Here is a 27,722-nt window from a genome sequence, read left to right on the forward strand (position 1 = left end):
TTTTTTTTTTTTTTTCTTGTAATTTAACTTACTGGCTCAGCCTCTGTTTAGTAGTAGCAATGAGAGCAAGCATCCTGACCTCCTCCTTGGTATTAAACAGAATATGTAGTGTTTGACTATGAAATCTATTTGTTGTCAGTTTCTAGTACTATATACTCTTTAAGAAAATTTCCTTCTGTTTTGAGGTTCTCACTTTTTAAAAAAATTAACAGTGGGTATTGAATTTTGTCAGATGCCTTTTTGACCCTCTAATAAATCTCCTTTTTTCTCCACATTATCCTGTTACTTGATTTCCTAATGCTGAACCTGTTTTGAGGTTCTTAAAAAATATTTCTAAATTAACGGTGGGTATTGAATTTTGTGATTTACCTATTTTCAAGAGAGAGAGCACCTGCGTGCAAGCAGGGGGAGGGGCAGAAGGAGAGGGAGAGAGAGACTCTCAAGCAGACTCCACGTTGAGCACAGAGCCCAACGAGAGGGGTGCGATCTCACAACCCAGAGATAAGGACCTGAGCCAAAACCAAGAGTCTGTCTTAAGTGATTGAACCACCCATGCACCCCAATCTATTATTTGATTTCTTAGTGTTGAACCTTTTTAAGAAAACTCTACCATGAACCCTGCTTGGTCATGATTAATTATTTTAATCCATTGCAAGATTTAGGTTGCTACTGTTTTATTTGAGAGTTTTACACCTAGATTCATAAATGAGATTATTGTTTATAGTGATTTTTGTCTTAATCTTTTTGTTGTAGTTTTTTGTTTTTGTTTTTTGGTCTTAATCTTGTTTACTTTTATATTCAGGAATATGCTGGTCTTATACATTGAATTAGGAAAATTTTTATATTTGTCTAAGCTGTGAAAAAGTTTACCACATATAATAGGGATTTAGTAGAACTTTCTAAGAATATATGGGACTTTCCAGTTTTTTCCTGAGGTAGTTTAATCTATCTGGATCAATTTTTAAAAAGGTATATTTTCTAGTAAAATCATCCCTTTCATTTAAATTTTTCAATCCATTGTTATAAAGTTGTACATAGCATTCTAAGTTTTTAGTCTCCTCTTTTTCTGTAGTTATGTTCTCTTTCTTTTTTCTTTTTTTTTTTAAATATTTTATTTATTTATTTGAGAGAGACAGAGATAGTGATAGAGAGCTCGAGCAGGAAGGAGGGGGAGAAGCAGGCTTCCCGCGGAGCAGGGAGCCCGATGTGGGGCTCGATCCCAGGACCCCGGGATCATGACCTGAGCCAAAGGCAGAGGCTTAACCATCTGAGCCACCCAGGCGCCCCGTTATGTTCTCTTTCTTGCTCCAAATGTGTTTGAATCTTTTTCCTTACTATTCTGTGAAAAGTTTGTCTATTTAGTGGTTCTTTTCAAAGAACCAGTGTACTTTTCTTTTTTAACTCCTATTTTCATTTTTTTCTCACTTTTTCTTAATTTCTTTAATCAATTCTTTTTCCCGATCTTCCCTGGGTTCAATTTAATGTTCTCTCTCTGACTTCTTGAGCTTAATACTTAAGTTTATTTTTATATATCCTGCTTTTTCATGAATGGTATTAAAGTGTAAGTTTACTTCATTGTATCTGGCTTTATCTATGCCTCTGGTTTCAATTTGTAATTCTCTCACTGTCCTTTCTAAATGGTTTGTCATTTCAGTTTTGATTTCCTTTTTAACACAAGAGTTATTAAGAAAAAGTAGGATTTTGCCTATTTCCTAGTAGGTTTCTGTTTTTGGTGGTGGTGGTAGTGGTATTCCTTTATTAATAATTTATGACCCTACTGTATTTTGGTCAAGGGAATGCTTAAATAATGCCTGCTTTTGGAAATTTATGAAAATTTTTTAGTGGCGGGGCGCCTGGGTGGCTCAGTCGTTAAGCCTCTGCCTTCGGCTCAGGTCATGATCCCAGGTCCTGGGATCGAGCCCCACATCGGGCTCCCTGCTCGGTGGAAAGCCTGCTTCTCCTTCTCCCACTCCCCCTGCTTGTGTTCCCTCTTTTGCTGTCTCTCTCTCTGTGTCAGATAAATAAATAAAATCTTTTTTAAAAAAAATTTTTTTTAGTGGCTTGGTAAATGGTCAATTTTTATAGATATTCCATGAATACCAAGTGCTAATAGATTTTATTTGGTAATGCTGTTCATATCCTTTATATCTTTTTGGTTTTTGTTTAATGTAATAAATGACATTAGGTTATATAAGAAAATGTATATGTATATGTTGGAGGTAAATGACCGGTCTAGAATTTGCCTTAAACTATCCCAGCAAATATAAAAGGGGCTGATGGACAGATGAAAGAAGTATACCAAATGTTCATAGTTGTTATGGCTGGGTTATAGTATTTGAGGATTTGTATTCTCTACTTTTATGTATGTTTGAAATTATTAATAATAAACAGTTTTTAAAATCCTCCCTATCCTTATTTGTTTTTAGATTGCTTGATCTGTTGATTCCTGAAAAAGGTGTGTTAAAGTTTCCAACTATGTTTGATTGTTTTTCTAATACTGTGTACTTGATATGTTATGAACCCACATGATTAGGTACATAAAATTTTACTAAGTTAAATTTCCTTTTCATAAAATTTCTTTTTCTAATTTAATTTCCAATTTCTGTTTTTAATATTACCATACTAATTTTGTTATTGTTTTGGTATCTTTTTCCATATCTCTCTTTTCTTTCCTTCAGAACATTTTTTCTTGTGAAATACAACTCACATATGGAAATATAAAACATGTAAGAAAAACACATAAAATTCCTATAAATGTGAAAATGCAGACATTACTTAAGCCATATTCCTTGACCACAATACAGCAATTTTATAAAATAATAGTTGAAAGAATAAAAGAAAGGGACAAAGAAATAGTAAGTTTTTATTTTTAAAACTTCTAAATAACTTATCCAAAATAACTCAAGGATTTAAAAGGAAAACAAAACTGAAATGATAAACCACTTAGAAAGGGCAGTGGAACATTTACATTTCAAAACCAATGGGATGTGCCAAAAGTGTAGAACAAAGAAGAAAATTTATAGCGTTAAATGCTACTTGCTAGAGAACAAGAAAATCCGAAAATAAATTGAATAGTAAATTAAACCCAACTTATAACCTCTAGAACTAACCACCATCTGAGTTGGAGATAGTAATCACTTCCCTGCTTTTCTTTTATAATTTTACCACCCGTGTATACATCCCTAAACACTATCTATACTTTTTTTTTTTTAAGTATAGTTGACATACAATATTATATTAGTTTCCAGGGTACAACTTATTGATTCAACAATTCCATATACTTCTCAATCTGTCACCATATGACTTTGTTACAATATTATTGACTGTATTCCCTCTGCAGTACTTTTCATCTCTGTTACTTATTTTGTAACTGGAATTTGTACCTCCTAATAACCTCTATATCTATATACTATATTATTCTATACTATGCCATACTATACCTGAACACTGTACTTTTTGGCTTGTTTTAAAGCTTCATAAAAAGGGCATTATATAGTATTGATACATTTTTCCTCTACTGATTCCAAAGTTATACATTCTTTTTAAAAATATATTTGCTTAGCTTTTTATTATGGACATTTCAAATATGAACAAAAAGATTGGTGTAATTAAACCAATTTATGTATCACTCAGTTTTAATAATCACTGATACGTGCACATTCTTGTTTCATTCCTATCTTCATCTACTCTCCCAACCTCTGATTATTTTGATGAAATATTTCTGTTCTTTTCCTGGTTATAATAGGAATTACGGTGTTTTCAGCTTCTCAAAATCTGTTAATAATCTACTCTCCTGGATAATGAGGCTTTTGAACACTAGAACTCTTTCAACAATGTGTGTAGTTTTCAGACTGTAAGCTTTGCACCTCTTTTCTAAAATATTTTCTTCCTTTTGATGGTATTATTAATGGAATTGTGTTCCTAAATTAATTTCTGGATAGTTCATTGCAGGTATATAGAAATGCAGTTGGGGGCATCTGACTGGCTCAGTAGGTAGAACATGCGACTCTTGATCTTGGGGTTGTGAATTCAAGCCAGGTTGGGTGTAGAGCTTACTTAAAAAAAATACAATTGATTTTTATGTATTGATCTTATACCCTGAAAACTTGCTGAATTTACTTATTAATTCTAATAGTTTTTTAGGAGATTCCTTAGGCTTTTCTGTATACAAGACCATGTCATCTGCAAATAAAGATTTTTTATTTCTTCAGACATCTTTCTTAGGGGAAAGCATCTAGTTTTTTTACCATTAAGTATGATGTCAGGTTTTTTTGTAGATGCCCTTTATCAGGTTAAAGAAGTTCCCTTCTGTTTTTAGCTTGTTGAGTGTTTTTATCACAAGTGTTTAAATTCATGATGTTGAATTTTGCCAAATGCTTTTTCTGCATCTAATGAGATGGTCCTGTGGTTTTTGTCCTTTGTTCATAATATGGTGATTGATTGCTGTTTAGGTATGCATTCCTAGGATAAAACCCACTTGGTCATGATGTGTAGTTCTTTTTATATACTGGTTGATTTGCTCATATTTTTGATTATATTCATGAGGGATAATGGTCCTCTGGTTTTTCATGATGTTTTTGTCTGGTTTAGGTATTGGAATGATATTAGTCCTATAAAGTGAGTGCTTCTTCCTATTTTTCAAGTTTATGATGGATTGGTATTCATTCTTATTTAACTGTTGGTAGAGTCTTACTCATGAACTCATTTGGGCCTGTGCTTATCTTTGTGGGATACTTTTTTTTTTTTTTTTAAGATTTTATTTATTGATTTGACAGAGACACAGCAAGAGAGGGAACACAAGCAGGGGGAGTGGGAGAGGGAGAAGCAGGCTTCCTGTGGAGCAGGGAGCCCCATGTGGGGCTCAACGTGGGGCTCTATCCCAGGACCCCGGGACCATGATCTGAGCCCAAGGCAGATGCTTGACGACTGAGCCACCCAGGCGCCCTGTGGGATACTTTTTAATTTCTTTTATTCTCGGTACTTGTTGGTCTATTCAGAGGTTCTTTTTCTTCTTGAGTCCTTTTCAGTGGTTTTCATCTTTCTAGGAATTTGTCCATTTCATCTAAGTTGTTTGTTAGCATACAATTTTTTATATTATTTTATAATCCTTTTTATTTCTGTAGCTCTTAAAGCTTTTTCAAAGTATTTTGGGGGTGTTGTTTTCCCTTCCCACATCAAATCGGCTTTTCTTCTAGGAATTCTTCACAGCTTTGGTCAGCTGACCCTTTCTTATCTTGCATCACTTTTGTGTCTCTACTTAAAATATCTTTGTTGCTGCTTAATGGTCTTAGGTGTAAGTGTAGATTGATGGAGGCTCAGTCTGATTGTCATTCAGATGTAATTCCATCACTTTGATTCTTGGAAATCAACAACCATTCTTTAATTTCTTATTGTAGTATTCATTGTTTCAAACAATTTGATGGTAAAAATAATCAAGTCTTTCTTTTGAAACTGTTCAGATTTTACTCAGAGCAAATGAATGTTTCTTTGTCTTACTGATTTGCATTTGCTTGATGTAGTTTCAGAAGCCCTACGGGTGGCAACTACTAGCCCAACTGCCAATACTACTACTGGTACTGCTACTCCGTCCTCCACCACTGTGGGTGCAGTTAAGCAAGAACCTCCCTCCTCTACTTCATCTGCAGTACATATCCTGGAAAATACAAATTCTACAGAACCCCCAAAACCCTGCGAACCTGATGGTCTTCCTTCAGACCAGTTTGCAAAAGGACAGGACACTGTTGCCATAGAAGGTTTTACAGATGAGGAAAACACAGAAAGTGGAGGAGAAGGCCAATACAGAGAGCGTGATGAATTTGTGGTCAAGATAGAAGACATAGAGACTTTTAAGGTGATTTGAATGTTCACAGGTTTTAAAGGTCATAGTTTAGTGGGCGTGCCCTGTAATAAGCCTTCATAATGATTTTAATAGTATGATCTAGCTTGAATTGCAAAAAGTTACATTTTGATAGTTATTCTAAGTTATAATTGTTAAATAATAAAATCAAACCAGCAGGTGTCAGATATTTTGAAAAAGAAAACAGTCTAAAATAATTTTGACTTATATCTGAGTTTTATGTATTTCTGACTAGTCACTATGTTGCATTTAGGTACTAGTAATTAGAGCTGTTTTGAAATGTTAATTTTTTTCAAGGCTCCCAACTCATTGTATCATTAGGAGTTTGGAGAAAATGATTTTTTTTTTTTTTTTAAGATTTTTATTTATTTATTTGACAGAGATAGAGAGCACAAGTAGGCAGAGAGGCAGGCAGAGGGAGAGGGAGAAGCAGACTCCCTACTGAGCAGGGAGCCCGATGCACAACTCGATCCCAGGACCCTGGGATCATGACTTGAGCCGAAGGCAGCAACTGAGCCACCCAGGCGCCCCGAGAAAATGATTTTTTAATTTAACAGTTTAAAGAAAATAACAGGAATATGATGTAAACATAGAATTATTTTCATAATTGCAAATTGTAGAACCATACATAGAATGTCAAATTTCGTACTGGAAAAGTTTAGCTGTTCTTAAAAAGTAGGTTTAAGAAAACCTATATTTGGGGTTTTGTTTGCTTGCTTTTGATTTTTTAATTGGGGCAGAGAGGAATGGCATTAAAAAGTATAATGAGGAACATAACCTTCAAATTATCTATATGCCTTCCATTCACAATTAACTACTGTTAATATTTTAGCATGTATGTTTCTGGTCTTTTTTAATACATACATACTCTTATAAAATTGTGTCAATAATGTATGACAGTATTATTAGAGGAAAACTTTCCAATAGTTACACAGAAGGGTAATGGGCTACTGTGCATATTTCTGGAAGAATTTTAGCAGAGACTGAATAGCCAGCTTATAAGAATTGTTGCAAAAGTTTAGGTAGGTAAAAAACAGAAGTTTAGCTAGATAGGTCTTTAATTTTCCTTTCAGCTCTAAGAGTCTATAAGTCTAGAATTTGTTGTTAGTTTTTATAAATGTAATTAATTCCACATATTACAGGAGGCTTTAAAAACAGGAAAAGAACCTCCAGCTATTTGGAAAGTACAAAAAGCTTTATTACAGAAATTCGTTCCTGAAATTCGAGATGGACAAAGAGAATTTGCTGCTACCAATAGTGTAAGTAAAATGCTGCTTTCCATTAGTCTTCCTGGTTTTTTTTGACAAAATAGAGATCCTGGGGAAAATACAGAATGATTTAAATTTAAATGTAATTTATATTGAACATTTCTGATATAAAATAGCATAAAATTTGATATATGATACTCTGATAGTCTGATTTTAAAATAAAATCAGTATGTAAATACCAGCTTTTGAAAATTAAATCACTTTATACTAATATGTAGACTTCTTTTTAAATTGTTATTAGTCTATGAAGAGTTCATATGGACTCAGAGGCTATATTAATTTTTCTGCCAGTCAAACATCCTGATTTACCAGAAGACTTATAGAAATGATTCTTTTGTACTTATGTAGTTACTTAATAGCATTGAATAAGTAAGCATCTGGTAATTAGCCAAATGAGATTGCTTCTATGTATAGGCTTGCAGGTAAGAATACGCCTGAGGTCATTTTTATTGAGGGTGAAAAGTAGCCTGGCCAGACCTGCATTTGAAAAACTTAAAGGATGGCAATGTGATAGTCAAGCCAGCAAATATGTACAGAGTGTATAAGTATGTAATTCAGAGTGTTTCTTTCCTTAGTACCTTGGGTATTTTGGAGATGCAAAGAGTAAATACAAAAAGATATATGTGAAGTTCATTGAAAACACAAACAAAAAGGAGTATGTCAGGGTGTGTTCCAAAAAGCCAAGAAGTAAGCCTTCACAAACTATCAGGTATTTATTTTTGTATGTAATATATTTATAGAGCAATTATTGGAAGACTTATTTTTGGCAAAGTAATTTTTTAAGTTTTCTGTTTGTTTGGTTTTTTTTAGTAATCTCTATACCCAGTGTGGGGCTTGAACCCACGACCCCAAGATCAAGAGTCGCACATTCCTCTGATCAAGCCAGCCAGGCACCCTGGCAGTGTTTTATATAAATAATTACATCAGTTAAAGAGCCTGGTTTGGTTTGGTTTGGTTTGGTTTTTTCATTATATACAAGTCTGAAAATGCAGTGCCCACTGTAATAAGTGATTCCTTTTGAAGGATTGACTTATCTATGGTAGGATGGGTACTCTTTTCTTTCCCAGAGTCCTTTTGGTGTCACCCTAATGTAGGGGGGGGAAATGGGTGAGTCAAAAGAGTTGAGTCCAGCTTTCTGTGACCTAGAGCAACACAACATTTTTGAAGCCCCTTTTTTTATCCATAAAATGAAAATTATAATGAAGTGTCAGATTTTAACTGAAATGAATTTTGAGGAAAAAATCGTAAAACCCATACATTACTAAGCAAGTATACAATAGAATTATCATCATATATTAGTTATCGTGATTCTGGGTTATCTGGAAGACAAATGACCTAGCCACATTCCTGTGATCTGTAGGGGACAAGGGGATATGAGCCTAGATATTCTCAATCTAGTGCTCGGAAGGTCTAGTTTGATTAAGAGTCCAGCTTATGGAAGGCAGCACACCTTATTTTTATGGTGACATTTTATCCACTTGAACCTCCAGAACTAACACAAAATCTTGAGGGGCTCTAGGACAGACATAGTTGGGTCTCCACATCAAAACCTGGCTCCACCAGAGCCTGTGAGGGTTTCAGATGGTCAGAGTTAGATGTGACTATCAAGGGTGTATCGTGCATTACCTCCCAAAGCCTTTGATCACTGGCTGTACAGCCTCATCTGCAGGAAAATGAGTTCATAAAGGGAGAGAAGGAGTGAAGAGAGAGAAACAGAGATTGAATTAAGAGTCCTTTAATAACTGAATATTGAATGTCAGTGGCTAAGAGTGTATTTCAGGAGAATTTGGAGGGGGAATCATCATTGGAGATATGTAGAACTTGGACTTCATTTTGGAGGTGTTGGTGAAGTAATACACTTTTCTTCACTAGCGTTACTCATTTTTGGTCTAATTCATTTAATTTGACAATTCAGTGTGTTAATGAAGTTTGTCTGTAACATTGCAGAACTGTTCAGGCTAAGCCAAGTAGTAGCAGTAAAACTTCTGATCCTCCAACACCAAAAACTACAACTACAAAAGCCCCTTCCGTGAAACCCAAAGTTAAACAGCTGAAAGTAAAGGCTGAGCCACCACCAAAGAAACGGAAGAAATGGAAAGAAGAGTTTTCATCATCCCAATCTGACTCCTCTCCTGAGATCCATTCTAGTAGTAGTGATGATGAGGGTAAGTTCTCCATGAAATGAATACCTTGATAACTTTAGATTGTCTACATGAACAGAGAGAAGGAGTAATGCTCACAATTCAAAATTGTTTTATTTTTCAGGGGATTTACCTAATTAAGTTCAGCCTAGGCTTTTATAAAAATAAATTTTAAAAATACATACATACTTACATATATATGTACATACAAACACAAATTCACGTTCCCTGAACACTAATTGAAAGCACAGTTTGCCCACACATACAACCTTGTAAAGTAGAAAAAGCAGTGAACTGAAAGAAGACTGTTTTGAGTTCTAACCATACTAATGCCAGTTATCTCACCTCTTTGGATAGGATGGGGATTAGATCAGATAATTTATACTAAGAGTCCTGTTCTCAACGTCTGAGTCCATATTTATGTCAGAAGAAAAGAGTAAAATGAGTCTAGGAAGCAGCAACTCTTGAAACTGTAGTTAGTAAAGTATAGTAATATATATATAATAATGTGTAGTTACGTATACATGGAATATGTTTATTAATTATATAATATCATGCATACTGCAGGGTATCTGCCCCTAGCAAACCGGCTGCCCTTGACTAAGCTAGGTAACCTCTGTGTGCCTTAGTTTCTCTTTTATAAAATGAAAAGATTGAAATAGGTCAGCAGTTATCAAACTTTTTGACTATAGAACACTTTTTTATACGCTTAAAACTGTTGAAGACACCAAAGAGCATTTTTGTAGGCTGGATGTAGATATAGATGTATTTACTTTATTAGAAACTAAAACCTTAGATAGTTGTAAAACACAAGAATACACCAGCACACATTCCATTAGTCATCAAGTTTGGTGTGTAATATATGCAAGAAACATCAAGAAGTTCAGTCTAGGGCAGAGGTTGGCAAACTGGCCAGTGGGCCAAATCTGACCGGCAGCCTATTCTTGTAAAAGTTTTAAATGGAACATGAATTCATTTACATATTTTCAGATAGTTGCTTTTCTACTATGGTGGCAGATTTGAGTCGTTGCTACAGAGAGCATATGACCATTAAAGCCTCAAATATTTGCCCCTGGCCCTTTCCAGAAAAAAATTGGTGACCCTTCTTCTGGAGCATAAAGTTGGAGGTGGGCAGGAAAAGATGAAAGGTTGTTGGAAGGCTGCGTGTGCCAAGCTAAAGCTAAAAAGCCTGGGATCCTATAAGCCCAGGAGAGTCCTTGGAGGGATTTAAGTAGGGAGCAAACAGGGTGAAATTGGAATTTGAATTATAAGATGTGATAGTTCAGGTATAAATTGAAAGTCTGAACCTAAGTTGCGGCAGTAGGGGTGGAAGAGGGGGACGCATAAGAAATTCAGGCTGAACGTGAATGATGAATTGGGATTGGGGGTGCTATTGAGGTTGATGGCCAGGTTGGCTTCTGACATTACAAGTGTCATTGCTTGGGAGCGCATCTTAAAGCTTATTTATATAGAAATAGAATTGTAACAAAAAGTCATCTTCAGTGCAGAAGTCTACTTTGTGTTGTTTTTTAAAAGCTACTTAGAAAATGTGCACATCAGAATTTATAAAGAAACTCAGTGCTTTGAGTATGTGTGGAAGGCAATATATGTAGTCTTTGCAGTTAGCATTCCTCCTTACTGTTTAGAATGCTTTGGGTTCTGAATGTGCACACAACTGTACCACTTCCTCAAAGGACATTCAAGATAAAATTTTTCTTTATTGGTAACTCAAGTTGTGGCCACTAGGTGTCACTAATAGGTAAGCTTTTTAGTGCTTCTTAAAAAGGCAAATATTGATAATAAACATAGATTTATAGGCTGGTGGTTTTCAAAATTATTTGTTTCACGACTTCCTTATAATCTTCAGATTTATTGAAGATTCTAAAACATTTGTGTTTTTGTGGGCTTTATGTATTTATATCTACCAAATATCAATTAAAATAAATTTTTAAAATATTTATTTAAAATAAACCCATTACAGGGGCACCTGGGTGGCTCAGTTGGTTAAGCGTCAGCCTTCGGCTCAGGTCATGATCCTGGGGTCCTGGGATCGAGCCCCACGTCTGGCTCCCTGCTCAGCCGAGAGCCTGCTTCTCCCTCTCCCTCTGCCTGCCACTCTGCCTACTTGTGCTCTCTCTGTCTATCTGTCAAATAAATAAAATCTTTAAAATTAAATAAATAAAATAAACCCATTGCATGTTAATATTTTAACAACTGTATTTTCCTAAACAGTAGTTTTAGAAGGGTAACATTTTCATATTTGCTTCTACATTTATTATTTCGGCTAAAGTATATAAAGAAAACCCAGCCTTGGGGCTCCTGGGTAGCTCAGTTAAGCATCTGCTTGGGGGCACCTGGGTAGGTCAGTCGTTGAGCGTCTGCCTTCGGCTCGGGTCATGATCTCAGGGTCCTGGGATCGAGTTCCGCATCGGGCTCCCTGCTCATCGGGAGGCCTGCTTCTCCCTCTCCCACTCCCCCTGCTTGTGTTCCCTCTCTCGCTGTGTCTCTCTCTGTCAAATAAATAAATAAAATCTTTAAAAAAAAAAAAAAAATCTGCTTGGGCTCAGGTCATGATCCTGGGTTCCTGGGATTGAGCCCTGCATCAGACTCCCTGCCCACCGGGGAGTCTGCTTCTTCCTCTCTCTCTGCCTCTCCCCCTGCTCGTGCTCTCACACTCTCTCTCTCAAATAAATAAATAAATAAATAAAAAGTCTTTTTTAAAAAAAAGCAAGAAAAAGGAAAACCCAGCTTTGTGTAGCTTTGTAGTTGGGAAAGGGAGGAATATTTTAATTAATTTTCAGATAAGTATGAGTATTTTTATTTGATACTCAGAAGTTTTTTGTTTTATAAACTTAACAAGTAGTAGTTTCTTCGTTTCATGCTTGTTACGTTAAAAATCTATTGGTTTGTCTTATCCCCGAATGTATCTTTAATCCATGAATGATTTTGTAACATTATCCATTGGTCATGTGAAAATATGTTAGCTCATTAATGTATATATTCTGTTTCACTTTTTTCAACATTTTAAAATTGTGGTAAAATATAACAAAATTTGCTGTTACAGCCATTTTTAAGTGTACAATTCAGTAGCATTAATTATATTCACACTGTTGGTTTTTTTTTTTAATTTTTTTAAAATTTATTATTATTTTTTAAGATTTTATTTATTTATTTGACAGAGAGAGACACAGCGAGAGCGGGAACACAAGCGGGGGTGGGGGGTGGGAAAGGGAGAAGCAGGCTTCCCACAGAGCAGGGAGCCTGACGCGGGGCTCGATCCCAGGACCCTGGGCTCATGACCTGAGCCGAAGGCAGACACCTAACGACTGAGCCACCCAGGCGCCCCTATATTCACACTGTTGTGCAACTATCACAACTATCTATTTCCAGGACATTTTCTTTTTTTTTTTTTTTTTTTAAGATTTTATTTATTTATTTGACAGAGAAAGACACAGCGACAGAGGGAACACAAACGGGGGGTGGAAGAGGGAGAAGCAGACTCCCTGACGAGCAGGGAGCCCGATGCGGGACTCGATCCAGGGACTCTAGGATCATGACCTGAGCTGAAGGCAGTCGCTTAACCAACTGAGCCACCCAGGCGCCCTATTTCCAGGACATTTTCATCACACCAAAAAGAAACTTTGTAACCATTAAGCAGTAACTCCTCATTCCCTTTCCCCCAGTTGCTAGTAATCTTTAGTCTACTTTCTGTTTCTATGAATTTGCCTGTTCTAAATATCTAATATAAACATGCCTGTCTTATTTCACTTAACATGTTTTCAAGGTTCATCCGTGTTACAGCATGTTTTCACAATTACTGCTTTTTATGGCTGAATACTGTTCCATTATAAGCTTATCCATTGTATGTTCATTTTGTTTATCTTTTCATCTATTGATGGACACAGTTGTTTCCGCCTTTTGACTATTGTAAATAATGCTGCAGTGAACATTGGCATACAAATATCTGTTTGTATCTTTTTTTCAATACATCTAGGAGTAGAATTTCTGAGTCATATGATAATTATATGTTTAGCTTTTTGAGGAACCACCAAACTATTTTCCACAGTGGTTGCACCATTTTACATTCCCACCAGCAATGCATAGGATTCCAGTTTCTTCATATCCTCACCAATACTTGTTATATTTTGGTTTTGGTGTGTTGTTGTTTATTGTAGCCATCCTAGTAGGTGTAAAGTGGTATCTCATTGAAGTTTTGATTTGTATTTCCCTAACGACTAATGATGTTGAGCATCTTTTCAAGTGCTTACTGGCCATTTCCTTATCTTCTTTGGAGAAATGTCTATTCAGATCTTTTGCACATTTTTTAATTGGGTCATTTCTCCTTTTGTTCTTGAGTTGTGGGAGTTCTTTATATAAACTAGATATTAAACCCTTATCAGATACATGATTTGAAAATATTTTATCCTATTCTGTAGGTTGACATTTCACTTTTGATAATGTCCATTGATGCACAAAAATTTGAAATTCTAATGAAGCCAAATTTATGTTTTTTTCTTCTGTTGCTTAGACTTTTGGTGTCATATTTAGAATCCATTGCCAAATACAAGGTCATGAAGATTTACCCCTATATTTTCTTGTAAGAGTTTCATGATTTTAGCTCTTACATTTAGGTCATACATTTTTACAGTATCAAAAAATAACACTTATTAATACTACCACTGATCTCATCAGTGAACTCCTTAAATAGTGGGATGTTGTCAAGCTCATAGTGGTAGATACACATTTTCCAAATTTCTAATTTTCATTTGAAACCTCAAATTTTATCATTGGCAGCAAATGCTGTCAATTGTTTTCGTTGAATGGCAGGTTCACTTCATTAATTTTTAAGAATACCAAGTCTGGGGCGCCTGGGTGGCTCAGTTGGTTAAGCGACTGCCTTCGGCTCAGGTCATGATCCTGGATTCCCGGGATCGAGTCCCGCATCGGGCTCCCTCCTCGGCAGGGAGCCTGCTTCTGCCTCTGACCCTCCCCCCTCTCATGTGCTCTCTCTCTCTCATTCTCTCTGTCTCAAATAAATAAATAAAATCTTTAAAAAAAAAAAAAAAAAGAATACCAAGTCTGCCAAATACCCAAGTCTGAATAGGCATAATGTGTGTGTCAGTCATCCTTTTAAATGAAAATGGTGTCCCATGGGGAGAAAAGTGGCTAGTTCACCTTGTAACTAAAACAATTGCATAGATGTTCTTCCGAGAGATAACCATCATACTTCATAACAGAAGTGCTTGTGTACCTCTCATTTCATCACACAGAATGTTAAGACATTTACTCAATAGTAAGGACTTAATACAAATAATTTTTACTGCTTCACCAAGGACTATTCTTTTTTTTTATTTTTTAATTTCTTTTAAATAATCTCTACCCAACATGGGGGTCAAGCACACAACCTCAATCTCAAGAGTTGCATGCTCCATCAAATGAGCCAGCCACGTGCCCCCAGGACTATTTTTAAGTGAAACTGGCTCCCCCCGCCACCCTTAAAATGCATGGCAGTGAGATGGCAAAGTATATGGCTACTAGTACAATTTGGTGTCACTGCCTCAATTCATGCTAACTAATAACTAAGGCACCAGTAGTTCTACCCATCATTTTTATAAATGTGAACAGAGTGAAAAAGATATATAACATTTTACACTTTTATGAAAACAATTTTAACATCAGAAAAAGGATCTTGGAGGGAAACCCCAAAAGGTCCTGGGACCATACTTTAAGAACTGCTATTACAGGCTATGGTAATAGTTTGTTAATAACAACAAATGCAACCGAGTAAATTTTAAAAGATTAATTGGCTTTATTCTTCGATTCATGGATCAGGCAGCATCCCATCTAGCAAGGAGAGGGACCTCAAAAAGGCTACAGAAAAGGAAGGGTTTTTAAAGGTAGAGAGTGGAAAAAATTAAATTAGCAAAGAATCCATTGTTTTAGGCAAGATCGCCCTCCTAAGGTGAAATGAAAGGGGTCTAACTAAATTTCCTAGTGCTGACCAGTAAATTTGCTAGTGCTGACTGGTTAATGGTTACATTTCTGGGGGCTTGAAACTACAGTTAGGTGTTATTAAGTCTTGGTGGTGTACTGACTTGGGGCCTTAACTTAAGGTGACACCATTTTGGACCTGTGGTTTGTTTTTTTTTACAAGTCATGTATTTGAATGAAAAAAGTAAAAATTGAGATAGTTCTAATCTTGCAGTTTTTTCCATTGAATTTCAGTGAAATTTTCTCTCTGCATGGGCTATTTTATATATTTTTTTTAATTTCGGGACACCTGGGTGGCTCAGTCATTAAGTGTCTGCCTTCAGCTCAGGTCATGATCCCAGGGTCCTGGGATCAAGCTCCGCGTCCGGCTCCCTGCCCAGCGGGAAGCCTGCTTCTCCCTCTCCCACTCCCTTTGCTTGTGTTCCCTCTCTCGCTGTCTCTCTCTCTGTCAAAAAATAAATAAAATATTTTTTTTTAAAAATGTCGTATAAGCCTTGGCTCTAAACCAGACTTTTACATAATTTAAGTGTAGAAGTAAAAAAGAAGAGATAACTGTATATTAACTTACACGTTAGATGTCTTAAGATTTCTTTTATCTAGGGAAACCGTGAGTTCTGGAGTAGCACAAGCTGATGGCAAATGGCTGTGGTGGGGCCAGGGGAAAAGAAACAGTTTCCTATGGGGCTGACGTTTACAAATGCTGGGCTGGAATTGGGCTTCAGAGTCACCTGGGAATCTTTAGAAGTATAATATTTAAGCTTCATTACTACTGCTACCACCCCCTACCCCCCTACCCCCACCAAAAGATTCTGTTTTAGTAAGTCCAGCAATCTGGGTTCTTTGTTTTGTTTTGTTTTAAAAGCTTTCTAGTGATTGTGATGTACAAACCAGCTTTGAGAATCTCTAACCCAGGGTGGGTTTTTAAAAGCCAAATGGGCAAAACTTGAATTTGAAGAAATTTTACCTACAACCTTTTTTCTGCTTCTAGGTTCTTGTTATAAATAAAAGTGTTTTTAAAGTTATCAGGAAGGATATTTAATATTTCATCTTTTTACTCTCCCAGAATTTGATCCTCCAGCTCCCTTTGTCACTCGTTTTTTGAACACAAGAGCGATGAAGGAAACCTTTAAGAGCTACATGGAATTGCTTGTTAGCATTGCTTTGGACCCTGACACAATGCAAGCCTTAGAGAAGAGCAATGGTACAGTCTGCTAAGTAGTACTTTCTTGGTAGTACTTCATGGATCTTCTTTATTCTTGTCTGTTAGTTACGTGTTTAATATATGGATTTTGTAATAGATATCTGTACATTGTCAGTTCACAAATACATGATATTCATTCTATAAAGTAATCCTATAATTCATGAATTGTCAATACTTGAACAACTTTATACTGAATGTATTTTTATTGATTTCTACACATGGAAAAATTATATAACTATCCACAAGTCTTCACTAAGTGTCTGTATTACACGCAAGGTCCAGATGTCAATATATTCTACTTTCTGATAATTGGAAAGATGAACTGGATAATAGTGGTATAAAGATTAAAATCATATATTTGTGTCTAGTAAAAGATACATCACAGAATAATTATTTTCTAATCAATTAATAGTAAAACAATGCATGCATTGTGTAATATTCATTAATATTAGTCCTTTATACTCTTCCTTTAATAACTTTCTTATAGTAAAAGAGATGAAATTAATATCTGAAATAAACTGGTGATTCATTTATTTAATGTTGCTCACTAATATTTACCCCTCAGCTACTATGGCATTCTCCAAGGACAACTAAAAAAAAGGAACAAAAGGATTAATGAGCCAGTTTCCATTACCCTTCTATCAAAATGAATTGTATGCATGTATGATCAAAAGATAGTAACAAAGAAAAATCACTAACAATATACTTCAACAGCAGTGCTTTATAATACATATTTTATTTCCACATACTTTGATACACATTGTTCTGTTTTAATCCCAAAACAATTCAGACAGCCATTTTGTAGATGAAGACAGTGAGGCTCATAGAAGTTAAGTGACTTGCTTAAGAGCCCACAATTTCCAGGTAGCCAAGAAAGGATTAAAATCCAAGGTCTAATTTCTGGTCCATCATTTTTTTGACCATAAAATCAGAGGCAGTAATCTGTACATCAGTCAGTTTAGAATCATGTAGAGCTGGAAGAGACGTTACAGATTACCTAGTCTAAAACACTTATTTTATAGACTAAGGTTCAAAGAGATTAAATGTATTTCATAGAGTTATAGAACAAGCTAATGGTAGAATAACCACAATTAAAACCCAATAGTTAATTCCCCAGGTTGGCATTTTTGCCATTAAATGTTTTTTTCACTCAATCAAAACTCTTTGCATCATAGAATACACATCTCTTAGTACTGGTCATTCCTGGGTAGTTGTATTTTAATTGATTTTTTTTCTATTGCTTATCATTGTTTTATGATTTTTCTCCATTTGCTATAAGGGAGAAGGACATTAATTGTTCTATTTTAAAAATAATCCACAAATGTTTAAAACTTTGTTTTGTGAAATGTAAATCCTTACAGTTTTTGAAATGATTTAATCACTGCTAGAAAGGTAAAAGAAAACTATCAAGGTGTGGTATAGTGACCTTCGAACGTATTCCTCACTAAGGACTTTTTCTTCAATTAGAAGAAGTGTTCTTTTGCTGGTCACTGTTCTTATGTTTGTATTCCAAATATAAAGAATCATTTTATCCAGCTACAAAATTAGTAGCCAGATTCTGAGGATTATATATACATTTTCAGAAAGGTTATTAAAGGTGATTAGTGTTATGAAATACATTATTATGCTGATAAATTAAGAAATAATCTAGTAACCTAAAATATTTAATACAGCACCAAAAGTAATTAATAGTCTGATGAAAGTGCTTTTCTTTTTTTTTTTCTTTTTTTTTTAAGATTTTATTTATTTATTTGACAGACACAGCGAGAGAGGGAACACAAGCAAGGGGAGTGGAGAGGGAGAAGCAGGCTTTGCGCTGAGCAAAAAAGAAAAGAAAGTGAAGGGGGGGCGTCTGGGTGGCTCAGTTGGTTAAGCGACTGCCTTCGGCTCAGGTCATGATCCTGGAGTCCCTGGATCGAGTCCCGACCTTCCCGCTTCTCATGCTCTCTCTCTCTCAGTCTCTCTCTCAAATAAATAAATAAAATCTTTAAAAAAAAAAAAAAAAGAAAAGAAAGTGAAAAGTTTTAGTTAGGAATCTTTATCTACTTTTACTCTCCCCTTTTCTGAAATAACTCTTTGGCTCTTGTGTTTTTGAAACTGGATTTTGATCATTTTTTCTTCCCTTACTTTTTCTTTGGCCCAAACTACAGTTAAATTAAGAATATCATACTTGGGAGAGCGCTGGGTGGCTCAGTCAGTTAAGTGTCTTCCTTTGTCTCAGGTCATGATCCCAGGGTCCTGGGATCAAGCCCCTCATCAGGCTCCCTACTCAGCAGGGAGTCTGCTTCTTCATCTCCCTCTGCTGTTCCCCCTGCTTGTGCACTCATTTTCTCTCTCTCTCTCTCTCTGTCAAATAAATAAAATCTAAAAAAAAAATTCATATTTGGTATTTTACAGAATTTTATAATGTCAGGTAAATCTATATTTTGTAATACGATTATTGTTTGGATGATAAATGAAGTCTAGAGAAATTAGGCAATTTGTTTACTGGTCACTTAGCTGTCATCAGTCAGTTCTAGTGGCAGAGACAAGGTTAAAACCCATGACTTCTGATCCTGTCATCCTCTATGCTGCTTTTTTCTCACTCGGCTATTGCAGACCTATTTTTCAAGTTAGCTTTTGTTCAGAAAGCTACATGTCCAGTATTTTAAAAGTAATATTTATATATACCCATGAATTTAATGTTTTAACTTTGAGGAAAAGTTGGATTTTTTACAAGTTTTTGTGTTGATAGTTTATCCTGTTAAAATAAATTTTTATCTTGTTTTAGATGAGCTACTTTTGCCTCATATGAAAAAAATAGATAGCATGCTGAATGATAACCGAAAGAGACTTCTTTTGAATCTTCATTTGGATCAGTCATTCAAGGTATTTCCTTCAGATGATTTATTAGCAAACTCACTGGCAATCATAGTCTTAAGTATAATAGGCAGGAAATTTATGAAAGTCATTCTCAGTTTTATACAATTTTTCACCCAATGAAAATTTGATTTTTATTCATTATGAGTCTGTTCAGCTTGTCTTTTTATTTTATTAAGCCCATTCTTAGTGTTAATCATTTGCTTTTCACTGCTTAAATTCATTTTTTAGGCTTTTATATGCATCTAGAATTCCTTCTACGTAATTTCCAGATGTTTTCAAAAGTACTTCCTTTAAACTACCAAATTGCAGTCATTTTTCTTTTAAACCTTTTCAAAATTTTCATATTTCATCTATAATTAGAATTGGCCTTTTCTTAGCATAGTTATCAAAATTCCCTTACATACCTGATTTACTCAGTATCTGAGGAAAAACTGATCCTAACATAATGGCAGATATATATAGCTATATCTGTTAATATAGCTTGGAACTCTAAGTTGGTTTTGGTGTTATCAGAAATATAGAACAACAAAAAGCTAATCTAAACACAGAAAATTTATCATAGAAGTTACTTCGTAGTCAAAAATTTCCAGCTTTTCTTATTAAAAATGTAACATACAACATTTAGAATCATTTGATCATACCTACCTTGGGAGAAGTTTTTTTATGCATTTGTATAGCTTTTTATTTTTATCAAGAGACTTTATTTTTATAGTAGTTTTAGGTTTACAGCAAAATTGAGCAGAAAGTACAGAGAGTTCCCATCTACCACACATGAACAACCTCCCCCATTATCAGCATGTCCCACCAGAGTGGTACATTTGTCATAATTGTTGAACCTACATTGACTCATCCTTCTAACCTGAAGTCCATCGTTTGCATGGCTCACTCATGGTGGTATACATTCTGTTGCTTTGAGGAAGAAAAGTATAATGACATGTTACCTACTATTAAGGTGTCATACAGAATAGTTTCATTGCCCTGAAAATACTCTGTGCTCTATTTATCCTTCCCTCCTTCCCCACCTAACCTCTGGCAACCACTGATCTCTTTACTGTCTCTATAGTTTTACCTTTTCCAGAACGTCCTATAGTTGAAAACCGTATCATATGTAACCTTTTCAGATTGGCTTCTTTCAAATACTAATAAGAATTTAAGGTTCTGGGGCACCTGGCTGACTCAATCAGTAGAGCATATGACTCTTGATATCAGGGTTGTGAGTTCAAGCCCCATGTTGGGCATAGAGCTTGCTTTTTAAAAAAAAATAAAGATCTAAAAAATCATTTGTTTAAAAAAAAAAAAGAATTTTTTTCTAACTTGTCTTTTTATGGCTTGACAGCTCATTTCTTTTTACCAGTGAATAATGTTCCATTGTCTGAATATACCACAGTTTATCTATCCATGTACTGAAGGACATCCTGGTTGCTTCCTTACCTTGGCAATTATCAATAAAGCTACTATGTAAACATTTGTGTGCAGGTTTTTGTGTGGATATAAGTTTTCAACTCATTCGGGTAATTTGTATAGCTTTTTCACATCCCTGTTTTATCTGAACTCCACGTAAAAGTGAAAGTTGACTTCATTTTAGCTAGGTGAAAATTAAAGCTCTGAGACTGAGTTCAAAATTAAATCTCACCAGAGGTGCCTGGCTGGCTCAGTCAACAGAGCATGTGACTCTTGATCTGGGGGTTGTAAGTTTGAGCCCTGCATTGGGTGCAGAGTTTTCTTTTAAAAAAAACAAAGTTAAATGACACCAAACTACTAATAGTCCTATATTCTTCACTGACATGCACTTGCAAAGAAAAAAAAAGTCAAAGGGTAGTATGAAACCCAGTACTAAGAATCTGGTCTACCGACTCCTAGTCCAGTATTTTCTGCTTAACTGCTGTCATCAAATGAAATTTGGAAAATGCCATATTTTCTGCAGAGAAGAGAATGCTGTTATATGTGTGTTTTCTAAAAATTTACTAAATCTTTAAAATGACCAGTTTGGGCTACCCATTTTATTTTATTTTATTTTATTTTTTTAAGATTTTATTTATTTGCGAGAGAGAGAATGAGAGACAGAGAGCATGAGAGGGAGGAGGGTCAGAGGGAGAAGCAGACTCCCCGCTGAGCAGGGAGCCCGATGTGGGACTCGATCCCGGGACTCCAGGATCATGACCTGAGCCGAAGGCAGTCCCTCAACCAACTGAGCCACCCAGGCGCCCTACCCATTTTATTTTTAAAGATTTTATTTTTTTTAAGTAATCTCTACACCCAAAGTGGGGCTCAAATTTATACCCTCAAGATCAAGAGTCACGTGCTCCACTGACTAAGCCAGCCAGGCCACCCATTGGCTAGCCATTTAGAAATGTTAAACCAGTTCTCTAATAACTTGTATCACCACTTGGAATTTAGTAGATTCAGTAGGTATTTAAGGCTTATGCAATAGTTTATGATGAACAACTGAAAAATTAGTTTTCATATTCTTATTTTCAAAGAAAAAAACCACAGAATTTCTAATTTTAAAATTAGTTATTTTTATTATTTTCATTTATAGCAACTTGCATTTCAAAGCCAAAATATATCCACAGTATTACAATATGATTTTAAAATAGTAAAATACAACAAATAGTAAATTATAAAAGATTAAAAGATTTTCTGTTCATTAGAAATGATTAACACCATTAACATGATGATCTCAGTCATTTTGGGAATCCGAAAGCCTTTTGAAGTTAATCATGTTCTGTTTTCCTCTGAAATCCATGTGCTTCCAATCATCTTTAGCGTCTTATCATGAAAGGTGCTTGGGAACTCAAGAGTCTGGAAGAGAGTTGGCCTTAAAGGTTGTAACTGTTTATAAAACTGTAGCTTATCAAATGGGAACTTCCTTCTGAATGATAAATATAATGGGAGCACTTGAACCCTTTTAGTGTCAAAATAATAAATGATTGTGTGAACTCAGTTTAATCTTTTAAAACAACTTTTTTTTTTTTTTTTTTTAAGTAAACTCTATGGCCAACTGAGCCAGCCGGGTGCCCCTTAAAACAATACTAAAACTAGTTAAATTTAGCTACAAATATCATTCAGTTATTATTTGTAGTTTTTCATGTCCAGATGATTTGCCAAGTAGTTCAGGGCAAAATATGCCAGTGACTTTTAATGAGTGGCCTAGAATTGGTTTGGCCACATGGCCACTAAGTTATCAGTGAGTAACTACTGTGTCATTGTGGCCAGAAAATGCATCAAGGTCTGTTTTAGACTCTTCATACAACTGAGGTCAAAAGAAGCAGAGACGTGGTGAAGCCAGAGAAGTATTACAATGCTACTTGTTTTCACTCTTCTCATCAGGGAGAGATCCCATTCATCTGGGATCAGATGCGTTCTTTATAGCAGGGCTTGGCCAAGAGTCAGGTGTTGACAGTGGTTGAATTGGTAGAGCTTTGAAGAAACCTGTGTCCCTCTTTCTCCTACTCTGAAGCCACAGAGAGGCATTTCTAGAACTCTCTGGCTTGTTAAGGAGTCCCTACAGTGCCATGTGCTATTGGCATAAAGCAGGTCATAAGGTAAGGTTCACCCAGATTCAAGGGATGAGGAAGTAGGTTCCACATGGTGATGGAGGAGCTACAAAGAATTTGTGGCTCTGTTTAATACCCACGTGTATTTCTATATTGTATATTATTTACCATACCCCATCTATATACATGTGTGTATTATATATAAATGTATGTATATATTTCTGTATTTTTCAAATAGCTGGAAGTAGTTTGGATTAGTTTTCTTCTGATGTCAGTTATTTTTGCTTTATTTTAAAGAATGCTTTGGAAAGCTTTCCCGAACTAACAATAATTACTCGAGACTCTAAAGCAAAAAGTGGGGGTTCTACTATTTCTAAAATCAAAATGAATGGCAAAACTTATAATAAGAAAACTCTAAGGACTTCTAAAACAACCACCAAATCTGCACAAGTAAGTATATATGGTTTGATATAATTATGCCTTTTCCAGTTAATATAATTCCTCTTTAAAATATTGAAACAAGCAAATACTTTATTGTTATTAACTGTGAAGTCTTTTCAGGTAGGAATGAGCAGCTCCGTCCAGCTCAAAGAACAGATACTCGGTCTTATTTTGTTTTTCTCCATTGTCCAGCACAGTATCTGCATGTAGTTAGTGCTTGCAGTTTTGGGTTTTTTTAAGATTTTATTTATTTTATTTGAGAGAGAGACTGAAAGAACAAGTGGGAGGAGGGGCAGAGGGAAAAGCAGACTCTGCTGAGCAGCAAGCTGGATGCGGGGCTCCATCCCAGGACCCTGGGGTCATGACCTGAGCTAAAAGCAGATGCTTAACTGACTGAGACACCCAAGCACCCAGTGCTTGCAGATTTTTAAAATAGATGAATAGGCAAGGAATTACCTGATACCTATATTTATATTTTCTGTATATTTTTTTGTCATTAGATATAAATGCATATAGGTAAGTATGCACATGTTCCATAAGATTCAATATTCCATATCTGCAAAATTATTGAAATTGGAATTCACTCATTTTCAAACATAGTCTAAACTATTGCCTTTTTAGAAATCAGTTTAGCAACATCAATTTCACGTCAAAAATATATTTTGTAGAAACACATTCACAAATGCATAAAAATGTATGCTTTTGCTCATTGCCTAATTATAAGAGCAATCCAGTTATGCATCACCAGTGGGAAACTGGATAAAGAGCCATCCAGATAATGTAATACTATGTAATTTTTAAAAAGACTCATTCATTCTTTCAGTAAAATTTTTTGAGTGCCTGTTGTGTGAATACAGTTCTAAGCACTAGGAATAGAACTGTGAAAAATGGTCAAAATTCCCTGCCCTCATGTAATTTATAGCAGTAGGGGGTTATATGTAATAAATAGAGGCAAGTTATGGGGCGCCTGGGTGGCTCAGTTGTTAAGCGTCTGCCTTCGGCTCAGGTCATGATCCCAGGGTCCTGGGATCGAGCCCCGCATCAGGCTCCCTGCTCCCGCGGGAAGCCTGCTTCTCCCTCTCCCGCTGCTTGTGTTCCCTCTCTCGCTGTGTCTCTCTCTGTCAAATAAATAAAATCTTTAAAATAAATAAATAAATAAATAAATAAATAAATAGAGGCAAGTTTTAGTTAGGTTAAAAACAAGTTATAAAAAATAAAGTTGCAGGGGCGCCTGGGTGGCTCAGTCGTTAAGCGTCTGCCTTCGGCTCAGGTCATGATTCCAGGTCCTGGGATCGAGCCCCACATTGGGCTCCCTGCTCGGCGGGAAGCTTGCTTCTCCCTCTCCCACTCCCCCTGCTTGTATTCCCTCTCTCGCTGTGTCTCTCTCTGTCAAATAAATAAATAAAATCTTTTTTAAAAAATTAAAAAAAAAATAAAGCTGCAGAACAATATGTGTAGTAGGATTTCCTTCCCATTACAGAATTCGTGTCATTAATACATGTTATACATGGAAAAATATGGAAAAATATATACCCCGCTTTTGACCTTGTTTATCTCTGAAGCAAGAGATTATAGGATTCTTTTACTTTATAAGTCATCTTACATGTTTACTGTTTAAATTTTTCTATGTTTAAATTTTTTGAAATATTGTGTGTTTATATTCAGAAAAAAAGAGTGAAGATTCTAAAATACAATTTAAATTCTTTTTTTAAAAAAAGATTTTATTTATTTATTTGACAGAGAGAGACAAAGCAAGAGAAGGAACACAAGCAGGGGGAGTGGGAGAGGGAGAAGCAGGCTTCCCGCGGAGCAGGGAGCCTGATGCGGGGCTCGATCCCAGGACCCCGGGATCATGACCTGAGCTGAAGGCAGACAGACACTCAATGACTGAGCCACCCAGGCGCCCCTACAATTTAAATTCTTATTTTGAATAAACCTCTTGTCCATATTTAAGCCTATATCTAGCCATATTAGTCATTTATTTTTAAGATTTCCATTAAGACTTCTGGTCTAGTATTTTTGTAAAAGCATTCACAGTTCAAATAACCCATGAAATAAATATGACTATAAACTCTTTTCTTTTTATAGGAGTTTGCTGTTGACCCAGAGAAAATACAGCTGTATTCTTTGTATCATTCACTCCATCATTATAAATATCATGTTTATCTGATATGTAAAGATGAGGTAATTTTTTTCATTTATTTAAAAAAGAAATGTTTTTCTGAACTTTAAGGAGACTATAGCTATAGTATTTTTTTAATGTCTTAGAATTGTTAAAAAATACATGTGTCTATAATTGTCTTGTAAGTAATGTTATTCTGAGTCTCTCTGTTATGTGTTGTGCTCATATTAATCTGAGGCTCTTCCAGAGCTGTAAGTGGTAATGTTTTTAAACTGTTTGCTTAACTTTATGTTTTATGCTTGCTTTACATTGCCATAATAAATGGTACTTGATTTCATTTTCTTCCCTCATAATCCATCATGATCCTGCCTTAATTCACTTCAGTCACTGCTTTGATATCCTGCTGTCTTCCTTATCACTAAAATGGCCTTCTCCCACTTAATTGCTGAGAAAGGGGTTTTTGTACATGGTCAGGAAGAAATGATAGTTAAAATTTAATTGTAACTTTTACGTATCATAATTTAAGTTGCTCAGAAGTTATATATGACAATAATACCACTTTGTGGGTGGGATAGAATGATCAAGTTCCTCAAAGCTTAAATGGCTGTGGACTAGACTTTTTTATCAGCACTACCAGCTGTTAAAGAGTTAAGTTGTGGATTGAGGCTACACTTGATGTATTTGATGATAATAGATGGAAAGATGTTCATAAATCTAATCTAGCAAAGGAGAAAATAAAGATTGTCATGCAAAATATGATGACTATTTTTACATTGCTCTGAATTGCAGAATTCACCCCAAAATTTGTCACTTAGCTTTTAACACAATTGGAAGGAATTCAGAAGTTTGAACCGTTTATTTTTTTCTAGCCTTCCTCTTTGCCCTCATGGAGCTAAAAATGATAGGATTAGGCTTCACCCAAATTTATATGAAATAATCATTCTCCACGGATGGCATTTTTTTTAATCCATATTTGTAGGTGTATTCATAAAATCCTTTTCATTCAAGATACAGAAACCATAAACCCTTATGAAGAGCTCATAATGTGATAAGTATAAGCTAATGTGGTCATTCTCTTTATTTTAGATTTCTTCTGTGCAGAAAAGAAATGAAGACTTAGGACAGGAAGAAATTGTTCAACTTTGTATGAAAAATGTAAAATGGGTGGAAGACCTATTTGAAAAATTCGGAGAACTTCTAAATCATGTACAGCAAAAATGTTCCTAACATTTCCACGGAAGTTCCGTCTGTGTTATAGCACTAATGAACTGGCAGAGATGGGGGGCCACAGGGGGTGTGGGGCCTCAGATACGTGAGCGTGAAGCGGTGGTCTCCTGCGGGCACACCTGCTTTGCTCTTAGAACTTCCTGGTGACCTCTGCTGAAGGACAGTGGTGCTGCCCAGGAAGTCAGGCCTTTGGAAATGGACCTAAAATCCCACCACGTTTTTATCCTAATGAATGATTTTTCTATTTTGTAAACCATTGGGTAACTGAGTTTTATTTTCAGAAATGTTTTTTGACAAATGATGAAGCATGCACTAAATACAATTTTTCTTTATTGCTAGAGAGAGAACACTTCAGTAACTTGATGATTTTTTTCCTGACTCTGACTAAACACCAGAACGAAAGAGAGGTGGCACCAAACGCCTGTTTATATTTGTGTCTGGCCACAAAATGGAAAGTGTTGTACGTTATGTAAACAGAGCTGGTGCGATGTGACAGTTTGTATGAGAATATCCTCAATTTAAAATACGAAATTCAGAAACTGCATTCTGCTTTACGAACTCCTTTTACTCTTAACATGTTCAGGAAACTGGATGTGGAATTGGTGCAATTCTAGGACTGCTTTTTGTGTCAAATTATATTGTGATGAAAAAAACAATGACATACTATTTTCCCTATCTCAAAGAAAAGTATTTTCCTTTATACTGTTTTTTCCTTTGGAAAAATTTTTCAATTGTACATTTTATTTCACTAATAGTTGTATTTTTCACAAGGAAAATGTGGTTATAATTATGTTTGTTGTATCTGTACTACACTTTTCATTATTTCCAGTAAATCTTATTTAGTTATATATTGAATTTCTATTGTGAATTCTATCTTGAGGTAACCATTTTTGTTTATATGGATTTGCTTCAGTGTTATCCAGAATATGCATTCAGTACTAGAATTAGTGTAGCTTTATAAGTGGAGTTGTGTTAGACACTGCAGTCATTTTCTAATTCATGAAAATCGACTCCTTACTAGTACTTGATTAACCGATTTGTCAAAATCAGAATTAACCACCATTATACATTTGGAAGAATAAAATTTATAATTAAGCGACATGCAGTGTTAAACA

General features: G+C 35.4%; 1 protein-coding gene across 3 annotated transcripts in view; it reads left to right on the plus strand.

Moving 5' to 3' along the window:
* The window catches only part of QSER1 (glutamine and serine rich 1), a 77,874-nt gene extending 50,419 nt beyond the window's left edge, over positions 1-27,455 (plus strand). For 2 of the 3 annotated variants that reach the window (XM_035012522.1, XM_035012523.1), the window contains exons 5-13: positions 5,520-5,851; positions 7,000-7,116; positions 7,701-7,834; positions 9,073-9,290; positions 16,321-16,458; positions 19,229-19,326; positions 23,115-23,267; positions 25,347-25,442; positions 26,467-27,455. In XM_035012522.1, coding sequence (XP_034868413.1) covers positions 5,520-5,851; positions 7,000-7,116; positions 7,701-7,834; positions 9,073-9,290; positions 16,321-16,458; positions 19,229-19,326; positions 23,115-23,267; positions 25,347-25,442; positions 26,467-26,607 — 1,427 coding nt within the window. In that variant the 3' untranslated portion in view covers positions 26,608-27,455. Of the gene's footprint in view, positions 1-5,519; positions 5,852-6,999; positions 7,117-7,700; positions 7,835-7,935; positions 7,975-9,072; positions 9,291-16,320; positions 16,459-19,228; positions 19,327-23,114; positions 23,268-25,346; positions 25,443-26,466 lie in introns of those variants that run through there. The other variant, XM_035012524.1, reaches the window with a different exon arrangement.
* The last annotated feature ends 267 nt before the right edge of the window (positions 27,456-27,722 follow it).

Source organism: Mirounga leonina, unplaced genomic scaffold (genome assembly GCF_011800145.1).
Source record: "Mirounga leonina isolate KUSES-001 unplaced genomic scaffold, KU_Mleo_1.0 Mir_166, whole genome shotgun sequence".
NCBI classification, from domain to species: domain Eukaryota; kingdom Metazoa; phylum Chordata; class Mammalia; order Carnivora; family Phocidae; genus Mirounga; species Mirounga leonina.